We start from the raw sequence: 18,628 nt of genomic DNA, 5'->3' as shown, positions 1-18,628 counted from the left end.
GTAGAGCCATCTGCTGGCCATCAGGGCACATTACTGACTTAATTACGCCAAAAGTGCAATGAAGTAATCCAACCGCGAGATGGCAGCATTGTCAATAGCCATGTGAATTTACCTGAATTCTGCAACAGCCTTCACTTATCATGAGATCTAATCAAGAGTAGTGGAAATATCAGACGTACATTCAAATAACACTGACACTGAATGCATTTGTCTTCACTGTGATGCATTTTATATGTTTTACATACATTATTGTTTTACATTTGTAGGTTCCAGATGATAATATTTTTATAGGAGCATGTTATAGCCTACCTTGTGGCTCGGCCTTCATCAAGGCATTTAATAGTAGGCTGAATAATGAGAGGTATATAAAAAATGTACACAAGATAAAGATATATAAACTGATAAAGTCATGAGACTTAGTGTTTGTGTTATTATAGAAATAGTATTTCTGCGACAAATCTTGTCGAGGAATGAAAATATATAGGCCTATATTTTTTTAAGATGTCACCTTCAAGTCTGAAGTTGATTTATGATATATAGGCCAGCTAGGCTATATAGGCCTATAGGCTATATTTTCCCCCCAAAGTTTTTTTAAATACATTCATAAAACGGTCGATTGTTAGTATGAGTAGATTAAAATGTCTAAATGAATGTTTTGCAGACATATAGGCCTTTCGTTATTATATCCCTAGACCTGTCTCCTACATGTGTCGTCTTGAGACGTTGTGGCTAGACTCGTCTCCTCGGTCCGGATTGGTCCAGCTCAGGGGGGCGGGGTTTAGTGACGTCCTTCTACGCCTACTGGATCCCAGCTCGCCCGGTCTATGCACCCTCACACACACACACACACACCACTAACCCAACAGTCACCTCGAGGGGAGGCTGAGGAGGAGACGATGCCCGCGGAGAGGCGACCACTGCCCACTGGATATCAAAACACATTGTGACAAATGTCAAACAAATGACAGCGATAGAGAAAAATGGCTTCTGTTTGCAAGCGCGCTAGGCGGAGGAGAAGGTGCGGTGGGAGCTCAGGATAGAAGCGCCTGCCTCGCTGGGACTGACTGGGACGTGTCTTGACGTCTTAAGAGGATCAAGAGAAGAAAGAAAAAAAGGGAAATCGAGCTATTTTTACTGGCGGACGGCTTGGGACTATCCTGCGGTGTCAACATGAGTGCTCCGCCGGATGAGAGCTCGGTGCGCGTCGCCCTGAGGTAAGGATGCAGCGGCGGACCCCTCCTCTGCAAAAGATGCTTCTCTGTGTCACACCTGCTACCACTGTGCACATGCTGCCTTTCTATTCGTTCTACATGGTCATCCTCGGTCATTGAGCATATCCAGCTAAGCCAGTTGTAAACACACTCCAATCTATCTACCAAATGCCTCTATTGTGCATGCAGCCATTCTCTCTTGTTGTAGCCTATCCCTCCAAATCTCCTCCAACAATAGGCTACCTCTCCTTTTTTATTTGAATGTGCTTTTATTTTGAAGGTCTTTGCATGTTCCCAATTATAGACTAGTGGTGTTGGCTCATGGTTAGGCTGCGTGAGCTTCTTTTGTTAATACCTGTCCTGCACTGGCTGCACATTGCATGCTTATGCCAGTGTTGTGGATTTATGAATGGGGGGATCTCAACTCTAAGGGGATTATTAAGGCCAAGGGAAAGCCTTGTGTGACAGTGTGTATGTATTCTCCTGCTGTTGTCAGAGCAGCACAAAGGGTCTGGAGTCTGGTTGCCACAGGGCGATAACATTTCCCTGTGAATTTCTATTTTATTTTTTAAGACTGCGTTCGACCCAGTTGGAGTGTGTTGGCACTGGCAGAGACACTATGCTTTTATTTCTGTGTCTGTCTGTACGGATGTGTGACCCTTGTCCCCTTGGCCAATCCATGCTGCTGGTTACACATCATCAGACAAGCTGAGATATGGCCTAGTCACTGTCTGGTCAATCAGCTGTTATGTTTGTGTGTCAGAAGGGTTTCTTAGTGTCTTAGTGTGTGTGCATGCACGTGTGTGTGTGTGTGTGTGTGGAGCCGAGAGACAGTAAAATGTGAAGCTAATCAATAAAGACATTAAGAAAGAGACATGACAGGGTGGCAGGCAGCTAAAGTCCGGGTCAGGTGCTGTGTGTGTGTGTGCGTGTGCGTGTGCGTGCGTGCGCGTGTGTGTGTGTGTGTGTGTGTGTGTGGAGCAGAGAGACAATAAAATGCAAAGCAAATCAATAAAGACATTAAGAAAGAGACATGACAGGGTGGCAGGCAGCTAAAGTCCGGGTCAGGTGCTGTGTGTGTGTAAGACGGAGAACAAAAGCTCGTCCCTCTCATGTTTCCCTCGTTATTGTGTGTTCAGACTTTGACCCAGAACTGTTTACTAGCCTGTCTCTCTTTCCTTCTCCTTCACAGATAACACATACACACGTCTGCCAAGCCTGCATATCCCAGCATGCATCAGGATTACATATTGTTAAGTCACATTAGTCCGGCTTACTTCATAGTGCAACATGGGAACAGAGTCAGTTGCTGTCTTGTTCCAAGTTTGATGCTTGCAACATCACACTCACACAAGATCAAATACTCACACACACACACACACACACACACACACACACACACACACACACACACACACACTTACTTTCTGTAGCCTCCTGATCTGTATTATTCGTCAACAGCTCACCTGCGTGTGTGTGTGTGTGTGTGTGTGTGTGTGTGTGTGTGTGTGTGTGTGTGTGTGTGTTGGTCTCTTTCTAAGTGGAAACTAGCTGCTCTGGTTTCTTCTTAGAAAGTTGGGGCTTCATTAATTATTTGGAGAGCTCTGTCGTCTTGTTTGCTGGTTGGGTTTCCACCTTTGATCCCGTTCCCATTGATGGCCAGTCGACCATTCGCTGGTTCCTTCTTTCACTCATTCATACGTCTTTCTTTCTTTCTTTCTTTCTTTCTTTCTTTCTTTCTTTCTTTCTTTCTTTCTTTCTTTCTTTCTTTCTTTCTTTCTTTCTTTCTTTCTTTCTTTTCCTTATTCTGTGCACTTGTTCAGTCAGTCAGCAGACATGTTATTGGCCTAAGCGGTGTAAGGATTATGTTTGTCCATCATGAAAGGACTGGGTGAGGGCGGCTAAAATGAATTGTTAAAGATTAGGATCAATCGGATGTGATTCTATAAAAGTGGACTACTTCACTCTGGAAAACATCTCCAACCTCTAGTCAGAAGTTCACAGCCTCCACCGAAGTCAGCTGGGGCACTTTAAATGATGTTGTCACTAATCTCTCTATCTCTCTTTCATTTACACACGGGGCTGGCACATCCACTTACTGTCACTGAAACTACCCTAACCTTTACCAGCCAACCCATAAAGCCCCTTAATCTTCCTGTCTCCCACATCAGGCGCCTTCTCTGTCTCTAAAACAAACTTAAATTGGAGTGTGCTGCTTTTTGCATGAGTGAGTGTAGCATATAGGATGATTACTAATAAGAAATGTCCTATAGTAAGCAACACCGGTGAGCCACAACACACTACAGCAGGGCCATGATACTAAAATTAAGTGGGACCCAGGCATTTTTAATGTATCAATTTAAAGCTACACCAATACATTTTGATATATGAACAATAGGTCAAACAACTACTACGGTATATGAGATGTCGCTTATAATGACAAACTCTCACAGCTGTCTTTGGCCTTGTTTCCAGTCATAGGAGGCTGTTGTTTGTGAAAAATGAAAAGAAAACGGAAAACACTTTCAGAAGAACCCACAGCTGCCAGTCTAACCCCAAATTAGCCACAAGACAAAGTTAGCAGCTAGCTGGTGAACATAGTGTTAGCATTTAGCAGCGAAAGAGCCAGATATTTCCCCTCAGAAGTTGGTTTAACAGCAAGAACATAACTAAAATGAGAGTTAATATAGGACTTGAATTCCATTGAATACTTTAGTGGACGGAAGGTTCAACAAACAAATGATAATGTCGCTTTGTGTCTGCTTAAAGTGCGTAGGCAACTGTTTGCTAACAAGTTAGCCTCAAACACTTTTTTAAAGGAATACAAACCGACAAAAAAGTAAACACAACATTCTCAAGTTGTCTCCGTAAACACCACGCTAGCTAACCAACATGATTGTTGTTGTTGTGTAATGTGTACATTGTAGCAAATCATATCCAGACGATGACAAAGTATCGTCGCCACCCCCAAAAGTTTAATTGTTTTCAATTGAATAATCCCTGGAAGGCCAAGCACACATTTCACCTGCAATTAAATCACTGACTTTCATCCTTTTGAGTGTCGGACCACATTTTCATGTTGATGTTTTTGGTTGGGTTAATTGCCGTAGCAACACTCTTATTACTTTGAAGTGTTAAAGCTGTGGCGAACTTGCATTCTACAGCATCTGAAAGGCTTCCACTGTCAGCTAATAGTTTAGTTAGCTGTGTGTGTGTGTGTGTGTTTGTGTGCGTGTGCGTGTGCGTGTGCGTGTGTGTGTGTGTGTGTGTGTGTGTGTGTGTGTGTGTGTGTGTGTGTGTGTGTGTGTGTGTGTGTGTCTACCGGATTGCCTACCACTACCTGCCTCAGCCTGCGAGGCTAATGCTGTCTGTTAGCAAGTTCCAAATCCCCCATCCAAACAGGTCCACAGTGATGAAATGCTTCTTTATCATCAGGTAACAGGCAGAAGAAGAAAGAAAGGGGTCCGGAGCCTAAACAGAGGGCCATGTGTTTTCAGGGAATTTGATGTCTTTTGATTAATTATTGGAAAAGATGATGTCACATAAAAGTCTACCTGCTCTTCAGAAGTGTTTGCCTCATGGTGGATCTGGAGATGGATTATTTAAACGTTATTAGTGTATGCTGTGCTGACATATCTGCTATTGTAGATTTGTGTTTGTTGCCGCCTGACAGCATACAGATGGGGCACTGTTTGTTTCAGCAAACACACACACACACACACACACACACACACACACACACACACACACACACACACACACACACACACACACACCCACACACAGGCTCAGCGTTTACTGGGTTATCTCCTGTGTGTATTTGTTGCCGTGTTTCAAGCTCTCTTACCTTATGTAACATCCCATCTGTGTGTGTGTGTTGGGGTATGTTTATGTAGTCCCACATTACATGCAAAAACAATATAAGAAGTTAACGATTTAGCTAAGAAGTCAGTCATGGTACGGTACAGTCTGTGCCTGAAGGAGGCCATCAGGTGACTTATTAGTATTTCAATATCCTTGAAGTGCAGCTTTAATAATTCAGACGGTAAGTATACAACAGGCAGGGATCAGGTTTCATACAGTTGAATTTAGAACAAACAGCTCTTCTTATTTAATTAGATGGGTTACAGTGAGTGTTTTTGAAAATGTTCGATTTGCATTGTGATGTGGTGCTTTTACTCATTTGGTAAATTTAGGTTCCCTACACTTCCACATGATGAAGGGCATGTAGCGGGTTAATGAATTAAAAGGTTTGACATATATGGATATCATTATTAAATGTAATATATACTGTATACACATACATAAATTATACATATTTTCATATTTATTATATCCCATAGTATGTCTTCATATCCCCTTGGAATAAGCTGGAGCTCGAATTTATTAAAGGTCTTCTTCATATCTGACGTATTTCACCTACACTGAACTGTTAAGTTATCTCTGAACACTTGAATATTTTCACTATTGCAAAAAAAGGTGAATATGCAAGTAATTACATGCTAAATCCATCACAAAATCACTCGGAATGCAAACTAGAACTAGTCAACCCCCTTTACTAGAAATCCTGATTGTTTAACTCCTATTGGTTCCTCTTAAGTGTCTGTCCGACACAAGTTTACCTATGTGGATTATGTTTGAGGGCAGAGGCTTTGCTCCCGCTGCTGCTATATTGTGTGTGTGTGTGTGTGTGTGTTTCTGTTTGTGTGTGTGTGTGTGTGTGTGTGTGTGTGTGCCCATATGTGTGAGTGTGCATGCATACATAAACACGTGTCTGATCAGGCCTATTCATGATAAATATTCATGAAAGCTACTCAAGTGCACTGAGACACAAATAAAAAAAAGCAAAGCATGCTGCAAGCCATCTGCCAGCTGCTGCCATGTGATCTCGCATTCACTGAGATGTGCTATAACTTCTGTCTAAATAGAACAGGCAGAGGTTAATTCAATATGGATTTTTTAATTAATAAAAGATCACAGCTGTAATTTATCTAGCTGAATTTCAAACCTTTCCATTTCCACTTCCTACAATGCTGCCAATATATGCAAAGAAAGAATTTTTGCCATGCTTAATTTTCCTTGCATTTTTATCAAGGGTCCCATGCGTGCCATTGTCAAAAAGGAACGTTTCCTTTAAGCGTGTGTGTGTGTGTGTGTGTGTGTGTGTGTGTGTGTGTGTGTGTGTGTGTGTCCGTCCTCCATCCTCCTTCCTGCCCAGCCACCTTTGGCCCAGGGAAGCAGTTGTAGCTGTGATCGGTGACCCCAGTCCGGATTTTCCCCAGAGCAGCTTGTTTTAGCTGTCATCACCACAGTAATTGTGGGTTCCCTTTCAAGGCTGGCGGGGTGTGTGTGGGGTTGACCTTGTGAATGGACGCGGGTCAGTCGGCCATCTAAGTAACAAAACAGAGAAAGAGGGTTGGGACTGGGAGTGGGGGGGGGGGACTAAATGCTGAGTCAGGAAAACACTCTTTGTCTTTTCACTCTACGCATCTGAACCCTTCCCAGATATTTCCTGGAGTCATTCCCGTACGCCCCTCTGTCACACCAGTGCCACGCTGGGCTCTGACAGAAATGACAGATTCAAGTTCTCTGTCACCTCCTGTGAACCATAATACAGCCTTGATGGAGAATGAATGGAAATGTACTGTAAAGAGCAACACTTTGCACCCATACTGGTTGGCACAAATAACCAGGGCCTGCTTGTATATAACATGATCATAACAACAGAACAATAAATGTATAGTGAGTATACCAATCATTTTGATCTGGTCACACTGTAAAATGTCTTCTGTTTGTCGAGATTTAAGATGATGCCAAAACTATTGAAAATGCATTATGTCCATTGGATCTGATTAGTCAATAAAAAGCACTTCAGTAGATAATACGACATATTCATTTGAAATCTCCTAACATCTCATTCCCCCAGACATCTTTCAATATGATTCTAAATCCTGCACATATGCCTGTCTGTGCCCCGATTTGAGAGTTTAGCCAAGCTGTACTTAAGGTTGAAGTGCACTGAAGAGAGTGATACAATGAATTGGCCCTTGATGTCAGGACCAGCAGCTAGCTAGACAATGGGAAGACTGTCACTGGAAATGCAGCCCTGCTGAGTTGTAGTGACTTAAAACAGCATTGTGACTTGACCACTTTTTTATTTCTCTTTTTTTTACTGCCCACAACAAGGTCTTATTTCTCTCCTTTTATTTCACTCTGTTTATTCCCATCCTTCCGTTCCACTTCTATTTCACCATCCTGCTTTAGGCGACCATTAGTCCGCGGCCGAGTATTATACAAACTAGTCCACACACACACACACACACACACACACACACACACACACACACACACACACACACAATAATACCAAACATAAGTGCACCTGCTGGCTGATGCATTATAAAAAGAACAGCCTGTTTGTATGTGTGTGTTTGTGCATATCGTTATACAACGACATTATGGCGGTGTACCTGAAGGCATTCTTGAAGCACAAGAAAGGATGTGAATGAATGCGATCATGTTTCCTTTTGAATAGAGTGCGTATTTATAACAGAGGCCTTTGACTAGAAGAAGAATTGGTGCTGCAATAACTTTGTGCATGTGTGTGTGTGTGCGTGCGTGTGCATGTGTGCTTGTGTGTTGGTGTGTGTCTCTGAAATCTGAGTGTTTGCAGTTCTCTTGTCACAGTAACATGAGCAAAACAGGTCCAGGAGAGCATGTGTTTTATGGGCGTGTGTGTGTGTGTGTGTGTGTGTGTGTGTGTGTGTGTGTGTGTGTGTGTGTGTGTGTGTGTGTGTGTGTGTGCGCGTGCGTGCGTGCGTGCGTGCGTGCGTGCGTGCGTGCGTGCGTGCGTGCGTGCGTGCGTGCGTGCGTGCGTGCGTGCGTGCGTGCGTGCGTGCGTGCGTGCGTGCGTGCGTGCGTGCGTGCGTGCGTGCGTGTGCAGTTCGTTCCTCATTGACCTCTGTTGGATGGCATCACTGTCATCAGCCCACTGTTAAGCTACCTCATAGGACTTCAGTCCACTCATATCTACATCAAAACACTCTTGACATTCTTCAGCTGCTTGGCCTCAGTGGGTCTTTAATGCTGTGATAGAGAACTATGCTTGTTGGTACTCTGTCTTTTTCTGTTAGGAATTGAGAGCTCATTTTTCAACTCATGTTTTACACTTTTACTTTTACTTATATATGCAAAAGAAAAGAAGGCATAATCAACTCTCTGCCTGGACCGAGGCATTATGGATTCTCGACTCAATGGTGCCCTTTGGCTTTAATGTAGAACTGATATTTAACCTTTATTTATTCAAGTAATCTCATTTGGACATGGAGTTTCATCCTCAAGGGAGACATGTTAGACAACAACATCACAACATAAAGTGCTTTTAAAACATGTTTGTGTTTTAAAATCTCAAACATATTTAGACAAACACCTCTATTTTGGTCATTTATTGCAACGTGCTTAATGCCTCTAAGGACTGCAAGATCCAAATATTATGTGAGCATACAGGATGATGATGTCAGGTGATGAGTCAGTGTCTGTGGTAGCAGTGTGAAATATGGAGAAAAGAGTCTTGTTGTCTCTGTTGCCTTGTGGGCTCAGATGTTCCATCCCTGTTTATGCTGAATCACTGCCATGGTTTTCCAATTGCACACTAAAAGACAAACAAAGACAAAAAGGACATTGCTGAGAAAGATGTGTGAGGTAGTAATGAAACATAAGGCTTTGTTGTGATGGTGCAGAGTGATCGACCGTGTCTCTATGGAGTGATTTGATTGGCTGCCGTGACGTCACCATGTGATCTGATAGGCCATGTTTCGGGAAGGATGAGATCAGCAGCACCGTGCTAACTGACTGACTCATCAGCATCTCCTCACTTCTTGTTTCCTCTCATGAGGATGAGGTCAGCAAAAGGGCAAAGCTCATACTGATGGATTTGTTTATTTGGATGGTATGGAACTGCTCTGGAAGGATCACAGTCCAAAATGGCCTCTAAAATAAGAGTGTGTAGGCAGTATCCAAGATGTTGCAGTCATGTCAGAATCAGAAAAGTATATTGCCAAGTATACGTTCACATATACAAGGAATTAGTTGTGGCTTTAATGGTGCCTAACAATAAACATACAGTAACACTTTTACAAGTCGAATAAATACAAAAATATATATAGAAATATACAGTCCAAAAAATATTATAAAACGAGATATGTGCAGTTATTAGTTCTTTCAGATAAAGAGAGAGCTGTGCAATTTTGTGGAGTGGGCAGAGTCATACAGGAATGTCTGTTTGATCCTATTATAGAGAAAGGTTTTGTGTTTGAATAGGAGACCTCACTCAAATGATTTGTGGTTCTTAGAGTGAACTCTTAAGCCGGTTGACGTTTTTAACTTTCATCACTCCGAGTGCCTTCTAAAGTTTCACAGATTCTTTGCAATTTACGTCAAAATCCTGGTGACGGCCCATGATGTCTGGGTTTTCTCTTGTTAGGTGTGTGTGTGTGTGTGTGTGTGTGTGTGTGTGTGTGTGTGTGTGTGTGTGTGTGTGTGTGTGTGTGTGTGTGTGTGTGTGTGTGTGTGTGTGTGTGTGTGTGTGTGTGTGTGTGTGTGTGTGTGTGTGTGTGTGTGTGTGTGTGTGTGTGTGTGTGTGTGTGTGTGTGTGTGTGTGTGTGTGTGTGTGTGTGTGTGTGCTTGAGGAGCCCACTGTTTCTCAGGCTGTCACTGTAATCGCTGTAATGAGACTGAGAGCAGGAGCCTATGAGGACCTGTCACATGGGGAGAGGCCGACAAAGCCCCTCTGTGTCTGGGTAGTGTAATGTGTGTGTGTGTGTGTGTGTATTTGAGTAGGTATATATGGACTACTATACTGTGTGTGTGTGTGTGTGTGTGTGTTTGCGTCCCTCTCATCTCTTCCTCTCATCTCATCTCTCAGGAGGCTTCAGTGAAGTGTATCACATCATCTCTAAACTCCTCTCATCAGTCAATGCCAGTCAAAGGCTCCTCTTGAAAGTTTCTTTCAGTCAAACACTGAACAAAGACATTATTCGACTGTCCCTTTGGATAAAACCTAAAGAAATTAAAATTAACTTTAAAATAATAATTTAAAATAGTTTTTTTTTTTAAGTTTCCAGTACTTTAGAATAAACAGCAAGCTAGTACAGTTAGTATTTATTTCTAGAAGCTAATATGGACTTCTGGCAATAAGCTAACAAGCTATCAGAGCACTAGCGCAAACATTTTCTTCATTCGCCACTGTAATGATAATGTGTTTACTTTTTATTTGACATTGAAGAGAATAATTTATAGAAGTTTTCATCTATGCTATTATAACATTTTGGGAAATATATGCTTATTTGCTTCCTAGGCAAGAGTCAGGTGAGGGGTGAGGGAAGGAGACTATTAGCTTGGGTTAGCAGGTAAGCTATACGGCTTCTGGCCCTAGCTGCAATTTGGACGGACAGCCAAGATAGTGATGTATCAATCCTATCAACTAACTCTTGGTAAGACAGCGACTACGGATATTTTTGAGTATATTTCAAGCAATTTCTGTCAGTAAAACTTGAGCAAAATGTAACTATCTGTATCTATTTTCCTTTCCTTTCTTTTTAAAATCAGGATTGTTTTTGTGCCATATTCTAGGCTATTAGCCCTTTTGGGTTAGCTTTGAACTAACACACGTTCTCACACTTTTCAAAATCCCAGTTACATAACAACGCAATACGCAAACATTCATTTTAAAGTGTGAAGTGGCTACTTCTGCAAATATAATTGTAACCCTTGTAATCCCCTCCACTTATGAACTTCACGGTAGTTTTCTTCTTAACATTCACTCTAACAGGCTATCAAAGCACATTATCGTGTTGTGCAGTTATTACACAAAGCTGTTCACTTGTCCTTGGGGGGCCTTGATGCATGTGTGTGTATAGATCTTTGAATTGGGGTTTTCAAATTTGCTATTTAGTAATATTTATAAAAGGGGTTTCCTGACTTCTCACTTTAGTATAGGCTTACACAACAAGTACAATCCATGGGAGGAGTATTTTACAAAACAAATTAGCACGCCCTAAATCAAAAACCAGTTCTGACTTTACCTGGCGGATCATCAAGCTGCTGCATAATTGAGTTACACAAGCACTGCCCTAATTATGTTTAGTGAACAACTCCCCAAAACAGTGAAGATGTATGTACAAGAGTATGAAAGTGTTGAGGCATGCTTCACCCTGTGCATGAGTGCATGGTTGTTCCCGGTTTAGGAAGCGGTGGAGTTGAATTTCCTGCAGAAGCAAGTCTTTGAGGAGCCCTTGCGTGTGTCACTCTAGAAGGTGGATTAGCGCTGTAAGGGCAGCCCTTATTCAGCCAGGAGGAAAGAGAGTGTTTTGGGTTGAACCACATTGTAAAAGCCTCCCAGATCATAATCACAGCCAGAGTCAGTTAACACTAATAATACACGGGCAGGACACGCTTCACACCTTAGCTTATCCTTCACCTGTTTACAGTTAGCCTGTGTGTGTGTGTGTGTGTGTGTGTGTGTGTGTGTGTGTGTGTGTGTGTGTGTGTGTGTGTGTGTGTGTGTGTGTGTGTGTGTGTGTGTGTGTGTGTGTGTGTGTGTGTGTGTGTGTGTGTGTGTGTGTGTGTGTGTGTGTGTGTGTGTGTGTGTGTGTGTGTGTGTGTGTGCGGTGCCAGAACTTGTATTAGTTGTGAATACAAATAGAGGTCCATTGTGCCACGGAGCTCAAACATCCTTATTGCAATGCTTTGACATACTTCAACTCTATCTATTTGAGATCTGTTACACACACCATCAGAAATGACATGATGCACAGCGTGGATTAAACCAACCGTGTGAAGGCAGTCCTTTTGCAAGTTTTAACCCATTGAATACACTATTATAATCATATTGCATATTTCCCATTTTACAAAGATAGGTTTTTAAGAATGACTTTCTATATTTGCTTTCATTATTTTGATTAATCAAAATGATTGTAGGGTGTGTACGCAGCAGTGAAATAAAGTGGTGTGCCTATACAACATGAAACTAGCCTTTCTTTTATGTATCAAGGCAAAAGGTAACAGACTTGAGTTCAGGGTCCTACGACCACTGATGAATGTAAGCATTTTCTGAGCAAAAACTGTCTTTTTATTGGGAAAATTAAGATAGATTCTACAGAGTACCACTTTCTTATCTATCCATTAAATGCATTGGGAACAGTAAAAGGCTAACTTAAAGTGCAAAAATAGTGCAAACTGCCGGAAACAGCCAGCCCTGTCCCATACAAAGGTCCAAATATCCACCTACCAATACGTAATAAGATTTTAGATTGGTGCTTCTTGGCAATTTTTTGTTTGCTAAAACATTATATGTTAAAAAACATCATTAAGTTAACGGTATCATTCTGATTCATGGGTGTTTAAAGAGATACCACATTCAAAGATTCACTAGGGCAGTGTGAAGAGAGGGCAGCATGTACATCTGAGACTTCCACTGGCTGGGACAGGGGACATCCTGATGGCTCCCATAATTTGATCACATGACTCTTATAGACTTAATTCATAAATTCAATTCTGATAATAGAATGAGTCATTGCAGGAGGTTTTGTTTGATGGGACAAGCCAAAGTCTTAAATATGGTGGCCTTGTAGCACTTTATATTGTCAAGAAATGAGTGAGGAAGAATAGTAGCAGTCTCTAAAGGCTTAATCAGTTGAGTCTGATGGTCTTGTTATGTGAAAGGGCATCATTACGCAGACAGTAATAGGTCTGTTTGACTGGATGGACTAGCGGAGGGCCTCCTAATGCGCAGATTGGCATCAGTGTTTTGTCTGGGCTGTAGCCATTGTGCCCAGTTTCCTTCTTTCTTTCTCTTTATCTCTTTCTCTTACATTTTCTCAGACATTCATGTCCCCCGTTATCCCACCCTTTGGTCCCTCTTTGTATGGAGGGCCCTGGGGATGTCGTTGAACCGCACAAAACAAGCATTGCATCACACTGTGGAGATGAACACAATCAGATACACTGAGCATTTATTCTTGATGGCGCTACAGTAATACAGGCCTTTTCCCTTGGGTATTTCTATAGCAAATGAGCAACTGTTGACTTATTTCATAATGAGTCACTCAATATGACATTTTCTAAAACTGACGTCTCATGTCGGAGTCCATATTTCGTTACACTCTTTTTAAGTTTGCCGAAGTGAACAGTTACCCAGTGACTTAATGCCCCCGCTGTAGGCCGCAGTGAGTGCCTCCATTGTTACTCTGGATTACAGTAATGGTTCTCTGTCAGGTTTCGGGAAGGTGGCCAAAGGGATTAATGCAGATTCACTCCTGTAATGCCCGGCCTAAACCACCCTACCACTGAATCACAGTCTCCTCAGATGACCTCACCACTCCTTTAACAACATCTATTACAAACAGTTTAAAACTCAATGCTACGCTAATTTATTTTTTTCATATGAACAGTTGGTCAAAGTACTATGAGTAATGTGAAGCAGATGACGTATTGAAGAGCTCTATGTGAATTATCACCTGACTCTGCAGGTCTTTTCTGCTCCACAACAGCTGGCAAATTGATTTTGGTCGACTCTCTTAGCTCTCATCATCATTGTGTCATGATAATGAAGACGACTGTTGTTTGCAACAGCAGAAAAAGCTCTGATAAGCCCAATGGTTAGCACCACAATTTAGAAAACGAAGTTAGCGACTACCTTGTGAATAGTGTAGCATGTAGCAGCTAATATTTTAGCCATATACCTCCCACAGTGGTTGGTGGAGAGACCCAAACGAAGCTGAAAGGTTTGACTTGCGTCTGCTGGATGTGTAAGCAGGCAACTATTTGCTAACTCGGAATTGTAATAGCTCAAAAGATTATTACAAAGATTATAGTTAATCATACAGTTCTTTTTTTTCTGCTCCATTGAATTTGAAAAATGTGATATACCGGTAATCTATTATAATTTCATAAAACCATTCATGTGATTTCAAATAATCCCTCTGTCCGTACTCACACACAATGGCCCACAATGGACATATTTTAGTGTGGAAAAACAACTGTGAACAGAGTTGAATTCTACCTAAATATTTATAATGAATACATTTTAATTTATGTTTTGACAATGGAAGTATGAACTATTAAGGGTTTTTACCTTGCAATACTTTTTCTAGTAAATGCTAACTTGCACTTCAACTAGGCCTATACTATTGTTATGGTATTTAGACACAGTCAAAGCCAGATACTTTAAACACAATAAGCGATCTAAAAGCAAAATTGCCTTGCTGAAAGACATTGCTGATATGACCTATGGCAATGTATTGATAGGGCAGTTGTGCAGTCCATAACACATAAGCCTGTGCAGGTGTACAGTTACTGCAGGTAGGACTGTTTATGTCCTCAAGCCTGGATCACTGGCTCTGCCCTTTCTTTCATCAGGGCTGTAATCCCAGATAGAGTCTGCTAAATAGCTGGGATCTGATGTCATTCACACTCAAGCGCGCGCACACACACTCACACATTGACACAATGACTGTGGATATTTGCTACTGTAGCTTCACTTTCTTTTACTTTCCTTTTTCACTGCCTTGCCTTTGTTCTTCTGCTTTATATCCGTCTCTTTGTCTCTCTGTGTCACACACACACACACACACACACACACACACACGCACACACACACACACACACACACACACGCACACACACACACACACACTGAGACTTTCCTTTCAGGCCATTCAGAAGTTATATGGACTCTTGCCGTGATGAATGTGACAGTGCTTTTTTAATATTCAAGTCCGTGAACACACGCGCAAGTGTTCGTGCAAGTGAATACAAACTGCATTCAAACCGCCACATCTTTACACACACACACACACACACACACTCACACATAGTTAATGCCTGCCAGCCCAGAGCAACAATGGCAGCCATTTATAACGATACTGTACTGAGATTCTCAGGTGTCCTGGTTATTATTATTTTTCTTTTCTTTAGTTTAGTTTAATGTTACGTCAAAGCATTTCCTCTGTCTGCCTCCGTTATTTTGGCTTCCTCTTCAGATGGACAGTGAGTTCAGTGATGAGAGGCAGAGGTGCATCGTGGGAGGAAATGATGTAGTAACAGTGTGTTTTCTTTTTGACATTAAAGCAAATATGGCGATTTCCTTAACGAAATCCAGGGTGGGTCTGTTTACCCAGAGCTCCCTCTCACACTCTCAAGTGAACAGTGAGGGCACTGTACTGTGTATGGTGCCTGCTGGAGAGTGTGCCGGCACTGCGTGGTCTTTCACACGAACACACACACACACACACACACACACACAGGCCGCACAGTAGCCGCACTCATCTGCTTGTAGCTCAAAATATCGTCTTCAGCTCGGCTACATTTCTACCATCATACCTGTAATAATCAATCGTGTTTATTCAAGTATGAGATAGATTCTTGATGAGGCTCTGGATGCATGCACAGACAGCTCCGCTCTGCCTTTACCTAACACATGCATCAACAAACATCTTCAGAGATCTCAAAATTCTGGAAAGTTTTGTGACTTTAAATTTATGGTTTGGGTCTATCCCAGTGTCAGTATGTTGTTCCCCCTCCACAACTACTAAATCGGTGGCTATGAAATTCTGTGCAGAGGTTCATTTTCCCCCCTCAGGATAAACTTTTAAACCTTTGGCGATCCCTTTACTTTTCATCTAGCGCCATAATCACTTTGGTTTACGACCCGACACTCCCATCAGCCCTCAGATGTACTTAGTGTTTAGTGCTAATGTTCAAAAGCATTTCAGGTTGTCGGGGTTTTCTTTTTTTACGACAGGGCTGCTGCTTGCCATTTAATGCCCTGATCTTTCTTTTAAGTTCAAGTTTAAGTTTCAAGTTTTGTTTGTGTATTGAATACATGAAATAGTATTACATGTGATAGCTGAGGGTTTGTGTCCATGATTTATGCAACAAAAAAAATGTAGTGCAAATGTGCCATTCAGCTTTGCACACAAGGGTTAACGCATAAAGTTGTGCTGAGTTAGCAATAAATCTAGGCCCATGTAATGGCCAGTTCTAAATCTCACTGTCTCTTTTGTCTCTGTCTGTCTCCTATAGGATCCGTCCTCAGCTGTCTAAAGAGAAGATTGAGGGCTGTCACATCTGTACGTATGTGATGCCCGGGGAGCCCCAGGTGTTCCTGGGTAAGGACAAGGCCTTCACCTACGACCATGTGTTTGACATGGACAGCCGGCAGGAAGACGTCTACACACACTGCACTGAGAAGCTGATCGAGGGCTGCTTGGAGGGCTACAACGCCACCATCTTTGCCTACGGACAGGTCGGTCAAGTCAATGGGCATTTTTTACTTTTTTGTCTTCTTTTCTAAAAAAAAATACTTAAAAATTATAATAATGGTGATATATAATATGTAGGATGCAAAAATAGGTTGCCATTTTACTATGCTATTGTTCACATTTACAGCATCCTACAAAAAATGTTATACATATTTTTTTGCTCAATATTAAAGGGAAAGAAAGTAATAATAAATCAATTTGAAAAAGAGAAAGATAATATATTATACATACATATATACACAAAAGAAAAGGAGACAAAAAATAAATCTTTTGATACTAGATCTACACTTTAAAAAACACTCGCATTCACATTCTCTGACATTTTTGGACTTTGCGATGGCTCGAGAGGGGGATGGACCTACTTCCTCCCTGACCTGAGATATGGAGCCGATTTGGTTTCATTTTAACAGAGGAGCGGTGTAGGCTGTGGGAGTGAACAGGCTTTAGCAGCTGCACCGGCTCTGTCAATACACACTATCAGCTGACGTGTTCCAACCTGCTCCTGCCACCGCTGCTTCCAATTGGCCCTGATAGATTAGCCCTGGAGAGGTGTAGAGGTATAGAGAGAGGGAGTTTTTATTGCCCAACCAAAGCACAGTGGTGAGGACAGATTGCTTCACCTCATACCAGAGCAACGTCGAAAACACAATTAAGAGAAATAACACAGACGAGAGGCCAGCCTTTTCCTCTGACAGCATGGCAGTTTAAAGGAATAGTAGGGCATTTTGGGGGAAACACTCGTTCACTTACTATTGTCCCTATTTTCATGTTTTGCACAGTAAAGTTAGTTAGTTTTAACACTTTAACTGCTCTTGTTTGAAGAAGCAAGATGAGAGTGGCATCAATCCGACGATACAGACGTGGAAAAATATACAAACATAAGCATTTTTTTGTTAGCTCAAGTAAAGTACACAGTTATTAGGAGTGCATTCAGAGTGGTCTGTCGTTGTTTTTTTGGGGGGTATTCTTGTTTCTACCTTCAAAGAAGTTGACAAATGTCACACCAATAGACACATTAAAACCTTAGTGTGAATGACACTCTCCTTTTTGTCCATTGTAGAGAGAATACCTTCAATAATTCAACGGCTCACATTCAATGACATTCTGTATTTAGCGTAAGACATGCAACTCTGCTTTGTCTCCATTGGACAAGACTCTTTTCATCTTTTAGATTTAGTTTTCTTCAGCATCCTTTACAAAGCTTTCTTATTGTTTATTGTTGGTGTTCCCCCTGAAGTTTTCTTATTTCTTTTTTTAGCTTTTCATTTCTCCCTCTTATTATCGTCTCGGACCGCAGCACTTTACGCTTTCCCTCCTCTTAATCTTTCCCCTCCTCTCCTCTTCTCTCTGTTCATTATTCTCCCGTCACATTGTTCCTGCAGCCCTTGTGCTCCTGTCAAACAGCCTTTCACTGGGGCGCAGTGGAGGTCCACACACACACACACAACCCTGCACACACGCACACATTGTGGTAATCAAACAGGTGTGGTGTCGTAGAATAAAAAACACACAACTGTATCATTTTCTCATGCACACACACAGACGCAGACACACGAAAACACACTCTTTCAGGCTTTTTTGATCGGGGAAGAGAAGAGAAGGGGTGACGCGTGAATCTCAATGTTGCATTCCTCTCTTTGTCACCAAGGCGACAATCCCATCCCCTCTGACCCCCTCTCTCTGAGCTGCACCCCCAAACTTTCAAAATCACAACGAGGAAACCTAACATGTGTTCAATAAAAATACAAGAGAAGCCGAGGAAATACACTGAACTATGTTAGGAACACACATGATGAGAGTAGAAACACTCTCCCACCTCACACTGGTCAACTGAACTCTCTTGATCAATTCAAATCACTAATTCAAAACACATTTGTTTAGATAAGTATAGCCAGCATAACTTCCACCCTGATCTTATCTACACGGTCATACACAATATTAGTGACTGAGTGACATTTGAAAGAGTAATATTGGACATCCCTATGCATGAAATCCCCTCGAATATGTGTTTCCTGTTCAATTGACCAAGTTTGAAAAATGTAAACAAAACCCTTCCTATTGTTGAATACCCCCAATTTTGTTTAAGCAGGAAAACAC

At 41.8% G+C, this 18,628-nt stretch overlaps 1 protein-coding gene across 2 annotated transcripts in view; it reads left to right on the top strand.

Moving 5' to 3' along the window:
- The first annotated feature begins 866 nt into the window (after window positions 1–866).
- Window positions 867–18,628, top strand: part of LOC307268612 (kinesin-like protein KIF21A) — a 40,258-nt gene continuing 22,496 nt past the window's right edge. For both annotated transcript variants that reach the window (XM_080051315.1, XM_080051314.1), the window contains exons 1-2: window positions 867–1,214; window positions 16,293–16,515. In XM_080051315.1, coding sequence (XP_079907441.1) covers window positions 1,171–1,214; window positions 16,293–16,515 — 267 coding nt within the window. In that variant the 5' untranslated portion in view covers window positions 867–1,170. The remainder of the gene's footprint in view (window positions 1,215–16,292; window positions 16,516–18,628) is intronic.

The sequence above is a fragment of the Ammodytes marinus genome, assembly GCF_949987685.1.
Source record: "Ammodytes marinus genome assembly, chromosome: 22".
Lineage (NCBI taxonomy): Eukaryota > Metazoa > Chordata > Actinopteri > Uranoscopiformes > Ammodytidae > Ammodytes > Ammodytes marinus.
Note: the sequence above shows the minus strand (reverse complement) of the source record. Positions and strands in the feature narration are given on the sequence as shown.